The sequence below is a fragment of the Labeo rohita genome, chromosome 15 (genome assembly GCF_022985175.1).
Source record: "Labeo rohita strain BAU-BD-2019 chromosome 15, IGBB_LRoh.1.0, whole genome shotgun sequence".
In the NCBI taxonomy this organism is placed as follows: Eukaryota; Metazoa; Chordata; class Actinopteri; order Cypriniformes; family Cyprinidae; genus Labeo; species Labeo rohita.
The window spans coordinates 29,772,123-29,793,883 of record NC_066883.1 but is presented as its reverse complement, the minus strand read 5'-3'; the positions used below and the strand labels follow the sequence as shown (position 1 = coordinate 29,793,883).

The window sequence follows — 21,761 nt, the reverse complement described above, 5'->3', positions numbered from 1 at the left end:
AGTTTATTTCATCCTGCTTACAAATTGAATCCTGTGGAGTTAGCAGTGGAAAATATGTGTCATGACACTCAGAGTTTAAGAACTTCTTATCCATGGATTTGAGAATTTGGAAGTGAGAGTTGCAGAAAACAGCTACTGTGAAAAAGAGAAAAGACCGACACATTTAAAAAATTAGTTTAAGTTAAAAGTAGATAGAATTTGATGACGAAAACTGGGATTTAACTGTATTATTTTCAATAAAATAATCTGATTAATTAATTGAAAATAATTTAATTGGTTAGGAAAGGCCCAAATGAGGACATTAACCCAATCTATTATAGCACTTGAGAAAATCACTGAATTTAAGATATGTGTGTGTGTGTGTGTGTGTATCAGGGGCATCAGAGTATGTGTGTGTGTATCAGAGCCAAGGGACGCAGTGTCTCTTCAAAATATTCGATTAGAAAAAATAATTGTAATACAAAAATAAAACAAAGCCAATATTACAAAATACAACATTAGAAAGTTTATAAATTACTTGTTTTTCTAAAGAAACATTGTCCAACAGTGACGCCAGCAGGTAGAGTTACACTGGGAATCTACATCTCTGTCGCCTCCCCTGAGCCCACTGAGTTTTAACAGACACCCTAAAGCGTGCAGTGGGTTTAGTGGGGGGTAATTGAGAATGAATGGGGGAAAGTAACGTGAAAAGAGGCAATGCCTCCATCGCAGTATGGTTGGATATGACTGGTTATGTTCAGCTGTGATTGGTTCATGTGATAAATCCCGCCTCTTGTGTTTGAATTAGTCTGAATGAACAATATAATAGCTTTAATGCAAGGACTAATTTGAAAAAGTAAGTAAACAACTTGCACACTTGGATATAACTACTTTGTTACTTCAAAATAAGACTTAAAATGGCATGAAAACATGATCTGGTTTTAGTGAGTAATCAGCTTGGTGAAATTTAAAGGAGAAGTCCACTTCCAGAACAAAAATTTGCAGATAATGTACTCACCTCCTTGTCATCCAAGATGTTCATGTCTGTCTTTCTTCAGCTATAAAGAAATTATGTTTTTTGAGGGAAACTTTTCAGGATTTTTCTCCATATAATGGACTGATATGGTGCCCCAATTTTGAACTTCTAAAATGCAGTTTAAATGCGGCTTCAAATGATCCCAAATGCAATTGTAAATGATCCCAGCCAAGAAAGAAGGTTCTTATCTAGCGAATTGATCTGTTATTTTCATTTTAAAGGGGTCATCGGGTGCTAAGTTCACTTTTACATGCTGTTTAAACATTAATGTGTGTTGGCAGTGTATGTACAAATCTACGCTGTAAAGGGGCGGTCACACTAGACTTTCAACATGCGAATTTTTTTCGCATGCCGCTGCTAATATGGGCGGGAGCAGGATATGACGTCACGCGCCATTAAAAAAAAAGTAAGCAGTTAAAACTTTCCAACATTGATAATAAATCACTGTATTAGAACCATTTCAGAATTCATTATTTGATTAAATCAATATTTTAAAGTATATTCAAATATAATTTTTTATTTTAATTTACTATATTCCAGTTTAGTGTTGTTTTTATGTATTTTTGATCAAATAAATGCAGCCTTGATAAGCATTCGAAACTTGTTTAAAAAACGTAAATTCTTACAGATCTCAAACTTTTGAATGGCAGTGTATACGCACATGTATTTAAATACACACACATACGTAACGTTACGTATAAATTCCATTCATTTATTTATTTCGGTGTTCAAATGTACCATCTATTCCTGTTTCCGCTGACACCGCGAACCAAGCAGCTTCTCTTTTTATTTGATTTTTATAATCATTTAGAGGTGTATTATATAAAATAGGATGGTGTGAAACTGCTAGAATTAGCGATTCCTTCCTTTTTGTACAGAAAGGTCACGATATGACGTTTCGATCTTCTATTGGTCGCTCGCTTTCACGTCATGCGAATTTGCAGGTCAGAGTTCACCATACTTGAACTTTCCAACGCAGCGAAATGCGAAACTTTTCGCACGGGCTTGCGTTTCCGGTCTAACGCATTCGCATGCGTATGAATGGAAGTCAATGGAACGAAAAGCGCAGTGTGACCGCGCCTTAATGGTAAAAATCCATGCAGTGGTTTTTAATGAATCTGTAAAAATAATATCCCCTTTTTCAAATCGAGCCGTTCTCAGATGCCTGTCGGTGTTGCGTCACACCCACAGAGGCCACTCCCACGATAGTTGATTGACATGAGCTCTTACCTGACATCAGTTGTAACAGTCTAACCTCCATGTTTTGATGCCGGAGCAGGGATGTAAGTTAGACAATAATTGAGCAATTGAGGTGGTGTGTTGCTGGATGTAATAATGAACGTAGTGGACGTCATTTACTCCCGACATCTGAGCCGCTAAAGATGCAGTGGATTACATTTGTTTGTGAAGGGAATGCGCCTCCCGATCTACAAATATCCGTCTATGTTCACACAAATCATTCGTGATCCAGCTTCACCTACAGCAGAAGTGTGTATAAGGGTTTTTTTTATGAATCTTTGCGATCGCCTTTCCTGATAATGTGCTAGTTAGCAAGTTTAGCGGCTAAACGCGGCTAAATGCGGCTAAAGTAAACAGGCTCGTCACTCCACAGAGAGAGGAGGGGCGGGGCAAGCAGAGCTCATTTGCATTTAAAGCAGCCTCGACCAGAATGGGTTGATTTTTGCAGAGCTGATTTTGGCAAGATAAAAGGATGTTGTTTTACACAACCATTGAGAATTTTTAACCAAAGTATATAATAGACTTTTCATTAAGACCCTAAAGAATCATATCAACTTGTGGAAAATGGGCATCCGATGACCCCTTTAAAAAATACAATTTAAATACTTTTTAATCTCAAACGCTCGTCTCGTCTTGCTCTGCCCTGAACTCTGTGTATTTTGGCTCAAGACAGTTTGGGTATGTTGAAAAACTCCAATCGTATTTTTTCCCTCAACTTTAAAAATCATTTCAATATCATCCTACATTACTGCAGAAGTATCAACACAGTCTTTGCAAAGTGAACATGCAAAGAAGATCAAACACCTTTAACAAAAAAAGGTAAAACAGCGATATAGGGTGATTTTGAAGTTGAGGGTGAAGATGAGATGGAAGTTTTTCAACATACCCTAACTGTCATGAACCGGAAAAAAAAAAACAGTTCAGGCACAGCGAGACAAAATGAGTGTTTAACGTTAAAAAGTATATAAACTGTATTGTTTTTATGAAAATAACCAATCGTTTTGCTATATAAGACCCTTCTTTCACGGCTGGGATTGTTACAATTGCATTTGGGATCGTTTGAAGCCACATTTAAACTGCATTTTGGAAGTTCAAAATCAGGGCACCATAGCAGTACATTATATGGAGAAAAATCCTGAAAAGTTTCCCTCAAAAAACATAATTTCTTTATGGCTGAAGAAAGAAAGACACGATAACAAGGGGGTTATCATGTGTTATCAAGGGGGTGAGTACTTTATCTTTATCATTGTTATCAAGGGGGTGAGTACTTTATCTTTCCAATTTTGTTCTGGAAGTGGACTTCTCCTTTAAAGTAAATCTCCATGTCTGTGACCAATATTTACTGAGCTTTAATGACTAATGATCCAAAAAATTCAAAAATAGTTGAAAGTTAACTATTAAAAAGAATAGCTGAACATAAGTTCACAAATAAAATATGTTTAAATTGTTCCTGTTTTAAGTGATTATTTTATTAAATGCAAAAATGCTTAAAAACATTAACTTGATGAGACTCATACTTGGCTTTAATAAACAGAATATTGATTACATTGTTAATGTAAAAATATAAAATATTTTTCTTTTTCTGATAGTGTAATATATATTTAACCAAAATGTGACTGTGAGATGAATTTACATTTGCATTTTACATTTACATTTGATTAAAAAAAAAATAATAATCTTAAAGATTTTGGTCCAACATTGGCTGAAAATAGTAGATTTTCTTTTCGCAATGTGGTTTGTACATCCAAACACAGTCCAGCGAGTAGAGTTGTGCAGCAATTAATCACTGATGTAAAAACACATAAAGATTCTGGCATGAGGACATTAAAAGAACAGACCCCAAAATTTTAGACAAAAGACATGAAAACAAAACCTGAAACCCTGTGAGCACAATAGGAGGCCTGACTTTTTTTTTCTTGGGCTGCCAAATATCACGGCCAGGAACTTGTCAAGAATGTTACATCTGCTGATGAGAAAACTTAGAAGAAAAAGGCACAAGTCCCCTTGCATTTGATTGTTTTGAGCACATCTGTTTGTGTATTTGAGTGTTTATATATATATATTATGTGTTTGTGTTCCTTCAGGTGCCAGAGCAGTGGGAGAGATCTGTTGAGAGACTCACTCAAATCACTGTCGCTCTCATCAGAGACAGAAACGCTGCTCTCACTGGGCAGCTGCTTCATGCCTGAAACTGAAGCATGAGAAGATGCGTTGTAGTAGACAACCAGGATGCAGCCTGTGGACTCACAAAGACAGAAGCATGGAATCTGAAAGGTCAAAGAACATTTGCAAATGAAGGCATTTCAGTATAAAATAGATAACAATGAGTGACGGTGTGGCTAGACAGTCACTGTTTGGATCATTTGTTTCTTTAGATTTCACAGTGGTCATTTTTAACTCTAAACTTACCAGGTTTGCCAATAGCCTGATGTACATCAGTACACACAAGCACAATCAAACACCTGTCTGAAGCGATCAATATATTTGTTTGTAAAAATGAATTTTGGTTAATAAAACAAATCAAAAATAACCTTATCTTTGTTTTAGCTTACTTGTAACGTACCTTTAGGGTCTTCATGTTGTCACTGAAAGCATAGTCTCACAGTTAAATCGTCTCTATATGTAATGAAATGCTGCCATCTTGTGGAGGGGTATGAAATTGTGATGTGTATCACAGTTGGTTATGGTATTGGATTTGACATCACAACTTAAAATCCTTTTAGTAAACTGTTTAGTGAATTTACATTTTTAAATTATTATAGTTTCTAACAGTATTTCTATTTGCACACAGAACAGATTATCTGATTCTTTTTTGAAGCTGAAGGATCAAGGAAATCTCTTGCAGAGACTGAAGAGATCGTTGTGACATGGTCAATTTTAAGTTTTATTTAAAGTTATTTAAAACACACTACTTACACACTAGTAAGTTAGAGTTTAGTACGTTTTCATTTTTTACTTTTTTCATTATTTGGATATAAAAGTGACAGATTTTTACATTTTTACATTATATTAATTTTTCAAATAAATTCTGTTCTAAGTTTTGTATTCAGTTTTTACTTTTCACAAAAATGATTTGCAAATTATTTAGAAAATTTACAATAATTTCTGAGCAGTAAATCAACATATTATAATCATTTCTGAAGGATCATGTGACACTGATGATTGGAGTAATAAAGACACTACCAGTCAAAAGTTTTTGAACAGTAAGATTTTTTTTTTTTAAGTTTTTAAATAGTCTCTTCTGCTTACAAATCCTGCATTTATTTGATCCAAAATGCAGCAAAAACCATTAAAATTGTAAAATATTTTTTGTATTTAAAATAACTGTTTTCTGTTTTAAAAGCATCATTACTCCAGTCACATGATCCTTCAGAAATCATTCTAATATTCTGATTTGCTGCTCAAAAAAACATTTAGTATTATTATGTTGAAAACAGCTGAGTAGAATTTTTTTCAGGTTTCTTTGATAAATAGAAAGTTCTGAAGAACAGCATTTATCTGAAATAGAAATTGTTTGTAACATTAAAAATGTCTTTATCAACACTTTTGATCAATTAAAATGGATAAACTATTGATTTAAATTTTAAATAAAACTATACATTTCTATAATTTCTTTCCCAAAAAAATAAAATGTGTATATATATATATATATATATATATATATATATATATATATGATCTTTTTTTTTCACACTTTTGAATAGTAAAGCGTATAATGTTACAAAAGCTTTTTATTTCAGATTAATGCTGATCTTTGGATCTTTCTATTCATGAAAGAATCCTGGAAAAAAATGACTCTACTTTTTTAAATATTGATAATAATAATAATAATAATAATAATAAAATGTTTTCTGAACAGCAAATCAGCATATTAGAATGATTTCTGAAGGTGATACTGAAGACCGGAGTAATGATGCTGAAAATGTAGCTTTGATCACAGGAATAAATTATATTTTAAAATATATTCAAATAGAAAACAGTTATTTTAAAAAAGTAAAAATATTACACAATATTACTGCTTTTGCTGTATTTTGTATCAGATAAATGCAGGCTTGGTGAGTAGAAGAGAATCCTTTAAAACAAACAAAAAAAACCATTACAAATCTTTCAACTGGTAGTGTTTAAATTTCAAATTTCTTTCTTTCTAAAATTAAGAAATATTCATTTCCATATATGCATTTCTTCCTTCAAATACTGAACACACTGTTGTCATGAACATGTCTTTTTCAGATGACGTTAAACTTGCGGTTTCCTCTTTACCTGACCCTGAAAGTCCTTCGCAGGCCTCCTTACATGATGCATCATGAGCTCTCCAATTTGTTCTGTGGGCCGGCTTTGCACCCACTCAACTGGGAAGGCCCCGGTGACCACATTTCATAAATTTAGCTGTTTTTATAGCCTAACCCCTGCCTGACGAAAACAGGATCCCGGACGAGCCCCCACATTTGCGTCTTGACTCTTTCTCCTGCGCTCACCGCAGATTGCTAATTGATTATGGCCTTGTGCTTCCTCTCCAATGAGCGTGCAATAATTGTGGCGGGTTGTTAAAGTCACTTCCTGTGTCTGAGTGTTGGCTCAAAGTGAAGGCCTTCTACAGGCAGCTTGTTCTTGCCATTTTAGTTTCCATGGCGTGAATGGCCGACAAACCCAGATTTTTCTAACTTGACGTTGTTTACTCAATCTCAGTGTGTCTTTGAGTTATTTCTACAATTAAGTTCTAGTAAAAAAATATGCAACCGCTTTAGTGCTTCATTCATTCAAACAAACAGTTTCTGTCACCTTCGCTTGCATAACTTTTTTTTGGCTTAACCAAACTCTATTTTTTAGCTGTTTAATTCATTCCACATTTCTGCATGTTCGCATCTGAAGGTGAGTGCGTGGGTTTTTCGGCTGCCAGCGGGGTACCGAGAGCGTAGCTCTGTGTGAAGTCTGAGGTTTTGACTGAGATGGATTAACCTTTCAGATGTTCAGCAACATGTCATGGACATTTCTGGAAAGACTTAAGATGGAACAAGAGTGAGAGGATCAGGTTTACACTTTATCCTTTTGACGATCATTACATGGACAAAAGGGTACTGACCATATCAATATGTTTGGAAGATATCCATAGCAAGGCCAATTACACTAACACACTACCATTCAAAAGTTTTGTTTTGCAAACAAATCTAATGTTAACCCTCATTTATTTAAACAAAAATACAGCATAATAAAGTTTAAAATAACTGTAATCTAGTTTTATTTATTCCTGTGATGGCAAAGCAACCATTACTCCGGTCTTCAGTGTCACGTGATCCTTCAGAAATCATTCTAATATGCTGATTATCAGTTTTGAAAAGGCCAGTTTCTACTGTTGAAATCTAGAAAGCATGTGTCAAAGAAATGACTGGCAAATATAACAATGATTTATTTTATCCCCCTGAATTTCTCTGTTTGATTTATCTGGTTTACCCGCATTACACACCAGCATCCTCTGAGGTTGCAGTACAATGGCATGTCTGGATTAGTTTTAGACAATATGATTCATGTTCATTTGCTCGTACAGCTCTGAGAGTTCGTGTGAAACGTTCTGAGAAAACCGCTAACCAGGAACAGCTGTGAAACGGTCAAGTAAGCGCTCGCCATATTTATGCATGAGAGAGGTTTCGCTCGTTTTCCTCTGGCGGAGCTGCACCATGTAAAATGCATGTGGTGCCGGGGTGGATGAAGCAACGGCAGGGTTTTGCTCCGTTCTTGACGTTCATCAGTTTCTTATGGTTTGCTTGCAGATTTTCTGGTGTATTTTTCTGGCTCGTCTCATAGAGCTGGAACTTTTGAGGATTATTAGACCAAGAAGACATTCTTTCATCATGTTTTGAGGAACTGTTTACTATAGCATCTTAGAAAAAGACCTTCAGGTCCAATTACAATAGCTACCTACCTATCTATCTATCTATCTATCTATCTATATATATATATATATATATATATATATATAGGTTGTTTTTTTTTTCGTAATGTTTTAGCTGATGTGTGGAGAGGTCTCAAACATGCCTTGTGGTCTGTTCAGTTGCCTTCTTTGGTGTTGCAATGATGATTAATGACCGAACATCACTCTAATTCAGCACCTCTCTCCTGTGAAATCAGAGACACCCTCTTGAGAATTATCTACATGCCTGACACGTGTAAATTTGAATTTGTGAAGGCTTTACGGTGTTGTTTTTGGCCATGTTTCATAGTTTAAAGTTGTCATTTGCCAGGCTAAGTTGATGATGAAGGCATTAACCTTAAAGGTTGAGTTTCCTCTAATTTTCCTTTAAATAAGCTGTGAAACTGTATTTGTATAAAAATGAAAATTCTTTGATTTACTCACCCTCATGTTCCAAATATGTGTGATGGTCCTTCATTTACTGAAATACAAAAATAGATATTTTGAGAAATGTTTCAGATGTTTATGCTGCCAGTCAAAAGTTTTTGAACAGTAAGATTTTTAATGTTTTTTAAAAGAAGGTAATTCTGCTCACCAAGTCTGCATTTATTAGATTCAAAGTACAGAAAAAACTTTTGAAACATTTTTCAAATTTTTTTTTAACATTTTTAAAAAATATTTGTACTTTTTTTTTAACTAAATAACTGTTATCTATTTGAATATTTTTTTAAATGTAATTTATTCCTGTGATCAAAGCTGAATTTTCAGCATCATTACTCCAGTCTTCAGTGTCACATGATCCTTCAGAAATCATTCTAATATGCTGATTTGCTGATCAAAAATGATTTATTATTATTATTATTATTATCAATATTTAAAACAGTTGATTTTTTTTCACGATTCTTTGATGAATAGAAAGATCCAATGATCAGCATTTATCTCAATTAAAAAGCTTTTTTTTTAAAACAATTTTTTTTAAAGAAATGATAGAAATTAATACTTTTTTTTTAGCAAGGATGCTTTAAATTGATCAAAAGACATTTATAATGTCACAATAGATTTCTATTTCAGATAAGCAAATCAGAATATTAGAATGATTTCTGAAGGATCATGTGACTGGAGTAATAATGTTAAAAATTCAAGCTTTGAAATCACAGGAATAAATTACATTTTAAAATATATTCAAATAGAAAACAGCTATTTTATATAGTAACAATATTTCAGAATTTTACTGTTTTTCTGTGCTTTGGATCAAATGAATACAGGTTAGGTGAGCAGAAGAGACTTCTTTAAAAAACATTTAAAATCTTACTATTCAAAACCTTTTGACTGGTAGTCTATGTCCTTGACAGTTAAAGTCAATGGACTCCACTGACTTTAATTACTGTGTATTGACTATACTATATATTAAAAACAGGCTTTCTTGTTCAAAAACCTTCCAATGACGTCTCTCCATTCTGTTCAGTCACAGCACGGCACGAAGCGTCATTTCAGCAAGCGTTTTTAAATCCTGACGCCTGTGATTTCACAGATGTGATTTTTGTCAGCACACCATCGGCTGTAACAAAATCGTGTCCGACAGCCATTTAGGTCATTTCCTCTCTTTAAGACACCGTATTACGACTCTCTAAAGCTAAGAGCTGCCCAACGCGTCGCCCGACGAAATTGGGAATGTTGGGTAATCTAATTAAAGGGCAGGACGGGGGCCGTTGGGCCTCAGACTGTGGTGAAGCAGGGAAACACTCGCCCTAAAGCTGCACGCCGCAGGCTCGCTGTGGTAATGTCTGAGAGGCTAATTCTTCCTTATGAGGAAAAACAGGACCTTTCCTGAAGGAGACAGACACATCCCTGCTTCGATCACGGAGATAGAGATTCGGTGAATCGTTGTGGAGTGAGTCAGTCTACACCAGATTACCTGAAAAAGAATAATAGTAATACATAAAAACATTAACATTAATACGTTGTTTATCCACCTTATTTTTCAACGCGTAAGTAAGCCGTTTTCTGTGAATGTGCGAGACTTCCGCTTCGTTAGCGTAGTAGGGAAGTAATTTAACGAGAATAATAATAAAGTGTAATGAACGCTAAAATAGTTTGTTCTACAACCCAGTGTGTTTATAACTAAGACAATACATTGAAATACTATTGTAAAAAGCACCAGTTTGCAGTAGCAAGAAGCAAAACAGTGTTTTACATGACTAAAAATAACGTTAGCTGGAAGGGGAAGACACCGGAAGCCAACCAGTCCTTACGGGAAAAATAAGGTGGATGATATCTTTATGTAATTTACCATATTCTGTAAAATTATATTAGATTTAATGGGATGATACATATAACTGTGTTGTAAAATATTATAAGAAGTATGGTTTGGATAGTAAAAGCTATGATTTATCATAATTTATGGAGGAAATGTATTATATAAATGAACAAGAATACATAACATGACCATAAGTGTTCTTTTAGAGTAAAATATTGTTTAATTTTGTAAATAACACAAGTTAGAATATGATTACTTACAATGGAAAAACAGTAAAAGGCCAAATATGTTATTTTCTAGTATTATTATGCACATCATGGTGTTTTGTTATATTATAAGTACTTATTTGTTTGATGTTTATTGCATTATTGCATTGTATATTGTTTATAAAGCCAGTTAGGATGACTTCAAATAAATATGTAGCTTTTTATTTGACCACTTATAGCAATTATATAAGTACATTTTATTGTACAACACAGGATAAGTTAAAGTAGGTTGGTAAATTACTTAATATTTTTCATAAATTCATATTCAATTTTTGCATTGGGCATACTGATGTAAATGTATTAAACAAAATTATATTCAAAATGATTTTTCTCTTCTCTTTTAAGTATTAAATGATCAGTTCATGCTTAAAATGTCTGTTTGTGTCAGCAGATTTCTACTGTAATTTTAAATGTAAAATTAAAACTTTTGTGTGTTTTTTACAGTGAACATACTGGAAAAAGAAGACAGGATTGTGTGGAAGAAAAGAAAGAGAGCGAGAAGCGATGCACAAACACAGTGAGAGAGGGTAAGACAGGGGTGATTTATGTCCTGCTATTGAGAAACTAAAATAAATCCAAACTCTGTGAGAGAAACATACAGTACGGACTGTAAAACACAAGACATGCTCGGCCGCTTTCCCTGCCTTAACCTCAGAAGCTTACGCTCCCTCTCCGCAATGTCAAAGCCAATAATTTAGGTTTTTGTCCTTTAGGATATTATCTGAGTTGGAAAGGATGTTGTTTTCTTCAGCCCAAGTTTGTTGTAAAGGGAATTCTGTTTGACTTTTGGAGGTCTGTTTTGAATGATCAGATCAGTAGTCATTTTGTCAGGATTGTGAGTCTCTTGTCTGTTTTTTGACATAGTGGATAGTGCACCTTGAGTTGTGGTGCTCATTTAGAAGATGCAAGTTTGCATCTGGCCTTTGTCAGATGTTTTATCTGCAATGACAAATGCTAAACTATAGCTCAATGTCTGATAAGCACATTTCATTTTGACTAATCAAAAGGCTCGATAAATGGGATACACTTCATTTAGAGAGAAAATTGCATAGTGTGGGGCGTTTGATCAGCATTATTTACACAATACACCACAATTGTGGCAAAAGCATCGAGGGATTCAGAGGCCTTCGTGTCTTGGCGAACTTCGACATGCACACACACTCAGAGACACGTTCATTATCTGCTTCCGCCCGTCTTTTTAAACTGTTTATTTATGAAGGTGGAAGGATAATGATGTCTTGATTACACAGCAACAGGATTTGCCTTTGTGCTCTCTGTGACTGATGTGAAAGTGTGAGAGTGCAGTAAATAATTCATCTGCTTGATTTGTGACACTGTCAGCACAGTTTGTTGCTCTCAGGAACAGAACACCAGATTGAGATGGGAGAATCCACGAAATTCAAGGCTGGCATTTCATGAGAAAGAAAAGCAAATGAGAAAAGAAGAGGTAATGATTGTTTTAACACATTTTTTACTTTGTATTTGAAAGAACAGTACCAAAAATTACAATATGTTTGATTAAAAAGTACACTATCAATACTGAAGCCCATTTCTGCCAAAAGATATAAAAAGGTAATTGCACCTTTTTAGCTTACAATTCTGACTTGTCGTCTTACATTTTTGAGAAAAACAAAAACATACATTAACACTAATGGTGTTACATGGTGTACATTAATGCTGTTAGATGTAAACACCATAATTCTTGTGATTATGAGTTTACGTCTTGCAATTCTGAGTTCATATCTCATAACTTACTTTTTTCCTCAGAATTCCGTCTCACAATTCTTACTTTATTCTTAGAATCCTGAGTTTACATCTCGCAGTCTGTCTTTTTTTGTCAGAATTCTGATTTTAGATCTTGCAATTCTGCCTTTTTCTCAGATTTCAGATCTTTCAGTTCTGCCCTTTTCTCAAACATCTGAGTGAACATCTCATAATTCTGCCTTTTTTCCCTCTGGATTTCAAGTTTGCATGTTGTAATTCTGCCCTTTTTTCCTCAGAATTCTGAGTTAACATCTCACGATTCTGCATTTTTTCGTAATTCTAAATTCATAATTCTACTTTTTTTTGTCAGAATTCTCAGTTTAGATCTTGCAATTCTGCCTTTTTCTCAAAATTCAGAGCAAACATCTCCCAGTTCTGCATTTTTTCTCAGAAATCTGAGTTAACATCTTGCAGTTCTGCCTTTTTTCTCTGAATTCTAAGTTTACATCTCCTATTTCTGCTTTTTTTCTCAGAATTCTGAGCTAACATCTTGTAATTCTCCCTTTTTAAAACAAAATTCTGAGCTAACATCTCACGATTCTGCATTTTTTCGTAATTCTAAATTTGTAATTCTATTTTTTTTTTTCAGAATTCTCAGTGTAGATCTTGCAATTCTGCCTTTTTCTCAAAATTCAGAGCAAACATCTCTTAATTCTGCCTTTTTTCTCAGAATTCTGAGCTAACATCTTGTAATTCTCCTTTTTTAACAAAATTCTGAGCTAACATCTCGTAATTCTGCCTCTTTTTTTTCAAAATTCTAAATTGACATCAGACAATTCTGCCTTTTTCTTAAAATTATTCTCAAAATTGACTTCACAAACAGCTTGATTGACAGGCGATCTGACCAATCGTAGCGCAGAAACCACCATTCGACAAACAAATCACAGGAGAGTAGATTAACTGTGGTGGACCGCAGTTTAAATAAAATACGTTGTTATGTTCATTTATGTTTTGTTCCCGTGGTTTAAGTAAAGAAGAAAAGACAGTGGGTTCACGTGTCGATTGATCTAAAAACGTAATACAGCAACCCTGATTTTCTTTTTTCTGAATTGAATGAGTCTTGCACTACAGATTTTTTGTTTCCACCATACAATAACATTGTTTTCTTGCAATTGCAAGTTTATATCGCACAATTCTGACTTGCAAATTTCTCTAAATCTCAAAATTCTGATTTTATAAGTAAGCCTATGGGTGAGATTTCCGGTTCATTAGCCACTACAGGAAAATAATGAGAAGAATAATAACATGCAGTAAATGATAAAACTGTTTGTATTACAAACCAGTGTGCTCATAATTAAGATAATACGTTAAATTAGTATGGTAAGACACACAAATGTGCAATATCAAGCAGCAAAACAAACTGTTTTGTACAGCTAAAATAGCTGGACGAAGATGAAAGCAGAAGGCCAGACCCATAAAATTTACAAATGACAGCTCCCACTCTTACAGGAAGAAAAAGGTGCATACAGTATCTTGGAATTCAGATTTTTTTTGCTCATAATTGATAGAAATGTGAGCTGTAAACCTACAAACAAGCTTCCATTAATTATGCTTAACATTTTTGTGGAAACTGTAATCAGTAATTCGTTTTTTTTTTTTCATTTATGCTTTGATAATTAAAATAAAGTGATTAAAAAAAGTGGAAGTTTTCCTAGATGATATCATGGGTGTGACTCAACAAATTACACAGATCTGTTCTTATGGGCCCAAATTTACACCCCATGCTTTCCAGGCGTCTCTTTATAGCTGCTTCTCACTTTTAGGTGAGTGTTTTTACACGCGTTTTGCGATCCCTAGCATTTCTGCAACATCCACGTGCGGACGACTCCATTTCCTGTGAAAATGTCTTGGAATCTAGAGTTTTGATTTTTCCTGCTTTGTTCTGCCTTGGAAAGCGGACTAACACATGCTTGGCAAATGTCTGTTCGAATTTCCAAATTCCAGTGAAAGTGGAGAATCTTGTTTCATTGTTTCATAATGCAGTTCTAATGAAGCACGCTCGCGTCCCTTTGAGATCGTCCTACGCTCCGCTTTCCGGTGAGAAGTTATTCTACGCCCCCGTCTGTCTGACAGAGCTCCCTATTGTTCCCTAAATCACGAATTGTATTCAAACTCGGCCAAGCGACCTGACAATGAGGGATGTCTCCGTGAAGTGAAGTTCCACTGATTTTTTTGTGCGCTACAGTCATCCACATCTGCAATGTGCAGGGAAATTAACTATTATAAAAAAGCTTTATAGAGATTTTCTTTTTGTCCCTTACAAATATTCCTCATCTCTGTCTCGGAGCAGCCAGGCAGATGTTGGGTCAGACAGGAAGTTTCTTTCCCTCGCTCTCTGTCCTTAATGAATCTCTGGAGAGGGTCTGGATAGGGGCTGGACCTGGATCTGTCTCTTCCGTTTAAACCTTACGCTTCATTCTCCCGCCCTGCTTATGTAACCCTCATACACTCAGTAAAACTCGCCTGAGATTAATCATGTGTCAAAAAAACTCAGGCCAAAGCAAGCGATGGTGCGACTGATACTAATATGAAGCAAAGGGTGCTGAAATCACTGGACATTTAGTGGTTTTGACTATTTGCTCATACAAATCTTCAACATCATATCTTTTTTATTTCAGCAACTTGGCATTTTGAATCATTTAGCTGTCAACATGTTGAGATTGATTTATAATTCTGTGTATTATTATGGTGTGGGTAATCAGACTGACATTGCAAACTCAGTGGGATTCACTGATATTTCCCTTAGTACACAGATAGAGATCGTGGATGAAAGCGTCTTATGCTAATCCACAGTATATGCTCATAAGTCTATTTCATTTCAAACTAGGATCCAGGCTAAAAAGTTTAATGGGAAAAAAAGATTTTAGAGTTTTTGAGAGTTTCTTTTTATGTTTATCAGATTTGAGTTGCGAATCTAAGACTTTAAGAAACTTGAATTCATCTTCCTCCTCTGTTTCTTCATTTTGCACCACTTGTTTTTCTGTGTTCTTTTTGCTTTTTATTAGAGAAACACACAAAAACGGTTTTCTTTATGTTCAAAGTGAGGTGATTTTCACTGAGCCACAGGAATATTCTCTCCATTTTACAGATATGTAAATTACCGTATCATCAATTACCATATATGTCGTTTATAAACAGACTAAAAAGCAGCGGGCCTAATATTGAACCTTGAGGTATACCCATTTTATTGTTCATAAACAATGACTTTTCTTGCTTAATTCTCATACCTTACTGTTTCATTTTGCTAATTTTTCATTCTTTATTTATTGCTATACTAATACATTTGAATTCAAACAAAAATGTGTCTTTCCACGTTTATGCATAGAATAAATGAGCCTTTATATATGAAAATATATAGCAGCTTTTATATTTCACAAAATTCCATGTGATGTAGGACAAAAACGCTTTTTTTATTTATTTTATTTTTTTAAAGTAATATTTATTTAAATTTTTATAGCCAGTTTTTCAGTTTTCCTTATTACATTCTCTCAGGTTACATCTCACAATTCGGCTCTTTTTCTCAAAATTCTGAGTTTACATCTAGCAGTTCTGCATTTTTTCTTAAAATACTGAATTTATATCTCATAATTCTGCTCTTGTTCTCAAAATTCCAAGTTTGCATGTTGCAATAGCCATTTTCTCAAAATTCTGAGTTTACATCTCGCAATTCTGCTCTATTTCTCAAAATTTAAAGTATACATCTCGCAATTCTGTCTTTTTCTCAAATTTTCGAGTTTACATCTCGCAATTCTGCTCTTTTTCTGAAGATTTTGAGTTTACATCTTGCAGTTTTGCTCTTCTTTTCTCAAAATTCTGAGTTTATGTCTCGCAATTCTGCTCTTTTTCTGAAGATTTTGAGTTTACATCTTGCAATTTTGCTCTTCTTTTCTCAAAATTCCGAATTTACATCTCGCAATTGTTTTTCTCAAAATTCTGAGTTTACATCTCGCAATTCTGCCTTTTTTCCTCAAAATTCTGAATTTACATATCCCAATTGTCTTTTTTTTTTTCAAAATTCCGAGTTTACGTCTCGCAATTTTGCTCATCTTTTCTTAAAATTCAGAATTTACATCTCGCAATTCTGGCTTTTTTCTCAAAATTCCAAGTTTACATCTCGCAATTCTGTATTTTTTCCTCAAAATTCTGAGTTTACATCTCACAATTTTGCTCTTTTTTTCTCAAAATTCTGAATTTACATCTCGCAATTCTGCTCTTGTTCTCAAAATTCAGAGTTTACATCTCGCAATTGTCTTTTTCTCAAAATTCTGAGTTTACATCTCGCAATTCTGTCTTTTTCTCAAATTTTCGAGTTTACATCTCGCAATTCTGCTCTTTTTCTGAAGATTTTGAGTTTACATCTTGCAGTTTTGCTCTTCTTTTCTCAAAATTCTGAGTTTATGTCTCGCAATTCTGCTCTTTTTCTCAAGATTTTGAGTTTACATCTCGCAATTTTGCTCTTCTTTTCTCAAAATTCCCAATTTACATCTCGCAATTGTTTTTCTCAAAATTCTGAGTTTACATCTCACAATTCTGCCTTTTTTCCTCAAAATTCTGAATTTACATCTCCCAATTGTCTTTTTTTTTTCAAAATTCCGAGTTTACGTCTCGCAATTTTGCTCATCTTTTCTTAAAATTCCGAATTTACATCTCGCAATTCTGGCTTTTTTCTCAAAATTCCAAGTGTACATCTCGCAATTCTGTATTTTTTCCTCAAAATTCTGAGTTTACATCTCACAATTTTGCTCTTTTTTTCTCAAAATTCTGAATTTACATCTCGCAATTCTGCTCTTGTTCTCAAAATTCAGAGTTTACATCTCGCAATTGTCTTTTTCTCAAAATTCTGAGTTTACATCTCGCAATTCTGCTCTTTTTCTCAAAATTCCAAGTTTACATCTCGCAATTCTGTATTTTTTCCTCAAAATTCTGAGTTTACATCTCACAATTTTGCTCTTTTTTTCTCAAAATTCTGAATTTACATCTCGCAATTCTGCTCTTGTTCTCAAAATTCAGAGTTTACATCTCGCAATTGTCTTTTTCTCAAAATTCTGAGTTTACATCTCGCAATTCTGTCTTTTTCTCAAATTTTCGAGTTTACATCTCGCAATTCTGCTCTTTTTCTGAAGATTTTGAGTTTACATCTTGCAGTTTTGCTCTTATTTTCTCAAAATTCCGAGTTTATGTCTCGCAATTCTGCTCTTTTTCTCAAGATTTTGAGTTTACATCTCCCAATTGTCTTTTTTTTTTTTCAAAATTCCGAGTTTACGTCTCGCAATTTTGCTCTTCTTTTCTCAAAATTCCGAATTTACATCTCGCAATTGTTTTTCTCAAAATTCTGAGTGTACATCTCGCAATTCTGCCTTTTTTCCTCAAAATTCTGAATTTACATCTCCCAATTGTCTTTTTTTTTTTTTTTCGAAATTCCAAGTTTACGTCTCGCAATTTTGCTCATCTTTTCTTAAAATTCCGAATTTACATCTCGCAATTCTGGCTTTTTTCTCAAAATTCCAAGTTTACATCTCGCAGTTCTGTATTTTTTCCTCAAAATTCAGAGTTTACATCTCGCAATTGTCTTTTTCTCAAAATTCTGAGTTTACATCTCGCAATTCTGCTCTTTTTCTCAAAATTCCAAGTTTACATCTCGCAATTCTGTCTTTTTTCAAATTTTCGAGTTTACATCTCGCAATTCTGTCTTTTTTCAAATTTTCGAGTTTACATCTCGCAATTCTGCCTTTTTTCCTCAAAATTCTGAATTTACATCTCACAATTGCCTTTTTTCAAAATTCCGAGTTTACGTTTCGCAATTCTGCTCTTCTTTTCTCAAAATTCCGAATTTACACCTCGCAATTCTGCCTTTTTTCCTCAAAATTCTGAATTTACATCTCGCAATTGTCTTTTTTTTTTCCTGAAATTCCGAGTTTACGTCTCGCAATTCTACTCTTGTTCTCAAAATTCCGAATTTACATCTCGCAATTGTCTTTCTTTCAAAATTCCAAGTTTAAATCTTGCAATTCTGCCTTTTTTCTTAAATTTCCGAGTTTACATCTCGCAATTCTGCCTTTTTCCTCAAAATTCCAAATTTACATCTTGCAGTTGTCTGTTTTTCAAAATTCCAAGTTTACGTCTCGCAATTCTGCTCTTTTTTAGATTTTAGATTGTTTAGATTGTGCAATTCAGATTTTTTGTTTCCACCATAGAATAAAAATAGAAAAGGTAATTGCAAATTGATCACATTTCTTTTCTTGCATTTGCAAGTTTATATCTCACACAATTCTGACTTTACTTCTCAGATTTGCAAGTTGCACATTTCTTTAAATCTCAAAATTCTGACTTTATACAGTATCTTGCAATTCTAAAATTATTTGTGTCAGAATTAAGAGAAAAAAAAAAAAAACGCTTTTAAAAAAAACTTAAAAATTAAGTAATATTTATTTGAAATTTTTTAGTCAGATTTGATTTCTTCTTTTTGGATGTTTTTTGGAACTCAAAATTTCTCCATATATGTTCCAGAAAAATAACAGCATATATGTTTGGATGAGGGTGAGTAAATAATAAGTAAAAAAGTGAAGTAAGACAAGAAAAAGTAAGCAGCCACACATATGCCAACACAACTTGCCATGTCTTTGCAGAACGCAGTCTGAGGTAACGCAAGCTCAGCGCTGACTGATCTGGCAGGAGCGATCGGGACTTTCAAGTGGATGCCGAAGTGTTTCAATATCCGTCAATTGTCCCGAGCCTGCGTCACGACCCTTGCACGAGGATGAAGATGGGATTGAGTTGGAGCTGGCTATTAAACCGCAGGCTTGATTAGAGGATGATGGGATTGTCTTGCAGCAAAATGGGGAAATGCTCAAGAGCTCCACTTCCCACTCTCAGGCAAGAACAGCCAAAGTAATGCCTCCCTTGAGAACTCCTGTGTATGTGTGTGTGTTTGACCCCAGTGAGGACAAAATATGCATGGGTCACTGAGTTCTGCTGGGCTGGATCACAATATGACTGACAGTTTAAGGAGGTTAACCTGCTATTTTAGCTTGGCTCTGTCTTGACGGGTGATGCACGTCTGTTTAATGGAAATGGTGTTTGCCATACCAAAGAGGCGTTTAGTGGTAGCGTATCCGCCACTGTGGACAAACATAATTATGCTGTCAATATATATCATAGTATTTTTTGATATTTTACTTATTTTATGGTGCTTAAAAATAAAACAGTTGCTAAACAGAAGAAAGTTTGTATACGCAAACATTTATAATTTATGGCGTTAAAAAACTAAATGCATGAAATGATTAAAAAGAAGATGAGATTATATGGTCTATTGATAGAAAAAAATACATTTTAAATGTAACTTATTTAACAATGTAATATTTACTACACTCCATAAACCCACATTTACATTTAAAACTCATTTTGTGAATTATTACAATTTAAAATGCTTTCTAATTTAATGTCAAAATGCAATTTATTCTTGTGATGCAAGTTACTCCTGTCTTCAGTGTCACATTCAGAAATCATTCTTATTATATATTATATCAATATTTTCAGCATTTTTTAAAAAAAAATAGAAATGTCTTTACTGTCACTGATCAATTTAATGCATTCTCGTTGAATAAAAGTAATTTCTTTCATTTTTTAAAACTTTTAAATAATTTAATAATATTACTGTTCTTTTTGCTTTGTTTTTTTCCTTGCTTTATTTATTATGAATTTATTCTGTATTTATTGTTGTAAAATGTGCCTTTCCAGGTTTATAAATATAATATTACTTATTTAAAAAATCTAAAAAAATATATATTATTTTAATTAATTTAACAATGTAATATTTATCACACTTCACAAACCCACATTTACATTTTTTTTTATTTTTCATTTTATTTTAGAATTTAATGATGAAATATATAAATCCTGCACACTATTCAAAATTTAAAAAAAATTGTTAAAAATTAAAAGAAAAAAAGTAAATATTTTTGTGATCATGCAAGTTTAAGTGGTATGCAAGATTTTTTAAAATATATTTCTAGTTTATATAACACTTTTATCCTACACACCTATGAATAATTTGGGTCCGCACTACATTTAGTTTTTTATGAATTTAATTATACTAAAATACAATTAAATTAAATCTAATGAAATATTGAGTTAATTATTATTATTAATTAAATATTTTATTTATTATTAAATATTTATTTAATTCAATTATACTTTATTATAATTAAATAATACAATTAATTAATTTAAATGTGGGTTTATTAAGTGCTGTGGTTATGTCATATAATTTTTCAATATTTTGTATCTGAAGGTTCATATACATTGGGGTCGAAAGTCTAAAGCCCCTAGTAAAATTATTTTATTTGTATTAAATAATAATAATAACAATAAAAAAATTTCACTCAAATCTGCATAACAGTTTGAGCAATTTAAATTTAAATTAATCATTTTTTTAGTATTCCTCTCCTCCCTTTTCTTTAATAAGCAGCATATTTGATTAGTGACAAAAAAATAAAATAAAATAAAATAACTCCAGCAGTCTAACCTGGCAGTTCACACGATAACACACCAGTAGAGGTCAGCAAGGCTATTTACATATTAAAAATACTAAGGACAAACGGTATAGATTAATGGCCATCATACTTCAACTTGAATGCCACATAAACCTTGGAATAGGGTATAAAGTGAGAGTCCAACATTTTTCCTGATGAAGTTCTACCCTCACATTGAGAATCCATTAGTCCGCTATAGGAAGAAACCTCCCAAGCCCCCTATTAGGGACAGGGAGTCTCCAGCAATCTGGGACTTGGCCTTCGTCATAGGCACCGACAGCGAGAAGGAAGCCATTAAATCATAAAATGTTGACTTCACTTTTTGAAATGAAAGGATTTATTAAAACAGTATGGTGGACCGGGGGGTACAAGAGACTTTTAGTGATGTATTTGGCTGTTACGGTCTTCAAAACCGTTTGTGGCCGGAGAAGCCGGTGGGCGCGACAAAACTAATTGGAGCGTGTGACAAACAGCAGAGAGAGTCGGATTTTACAGTCAAATACTTTCATGATTTATTAGACGCAAATTGTACCACCAACACAACGAATAGCATGGAGGCTTTTTACTGCGTTCAGTCAGTGTGTAAAGCACACCTCCCTGATCATCTCGGAGGACACATTCATAATGCGCCAGTGGAATCCGTGGCTGCTGGGTTTTGTAGACAACATCAGTGCTCATCCCAAGTGTGTTTGTGTGTGTGTGTGGGGTGAACTAGAGCAGCTCGTTTATTAATAAAGGTTAGTTGTTAATTTAACAAGTACAGTTGTTTGTAAAATTCAAAACA

General features: G+C 33.7%; 1 protein-coding gene and 2 long non-coding RNA genes across 3 annotated transcripts in view; 2 read left to right on the top strand and 1 right to left on the bottom strand.

Annotated features, from left to right (window-relative positions):
* crppa (CDP-L-ribitol pyrophosphorylase A) overlaps window positions 1–4,784 on the top strand; it is a 41,491-nt gene extending 36,707 nt beyond the window's left edge. The window contains exon 10 of the mRNA XM_051128478.1: window positions 4,339–4,784. Coding sequence (XP_050984435.1) covers window positions 4,339–4,443 — 105 coding nt within the window. The 3' untranslated portion in view covers window positions 4,444–4,784. The remainder of the gene's footprint in view (window positions 1–4,338) is intronic.
* A 3,472-nt stretch (window positions 4,785–8,256) lies between these two features.
* LOC127177355 (uncharacterized) overlaps window positions 8,257–21,761 on the bottom strand; it is a 19,820-nt gene continuing 6,315 nt past the window's right edge. The window contains exons 2-4 of the long non-coding RNA XR_007829209.1: window positions 9,595–10,074; window positions 8,604–8,640; window positions 8,257–8,365 (exon numbers count right to left, since the gene is read on the bottom strand). This is a non-coding gene — a long non-coding RNA (uncharacterized LOC127177355). The remainder of the gene's footprint in view (window positions 8,366–8,603; window positions 8,641–9,594; window positions 10,075–21,761) is intronic.
* Window positions 9,919–19,434, top strand: LOC127177354 (uncharacterized). Its single transcript, XR_007829208.1, has 3 exons — window positions 9,919–10,050; window positions 11,127–11,209; window positions 19,073–19,434. It is a non-coding gene; the product is annotated as an uncharacterized LOC127177354 (long non-coding RNA).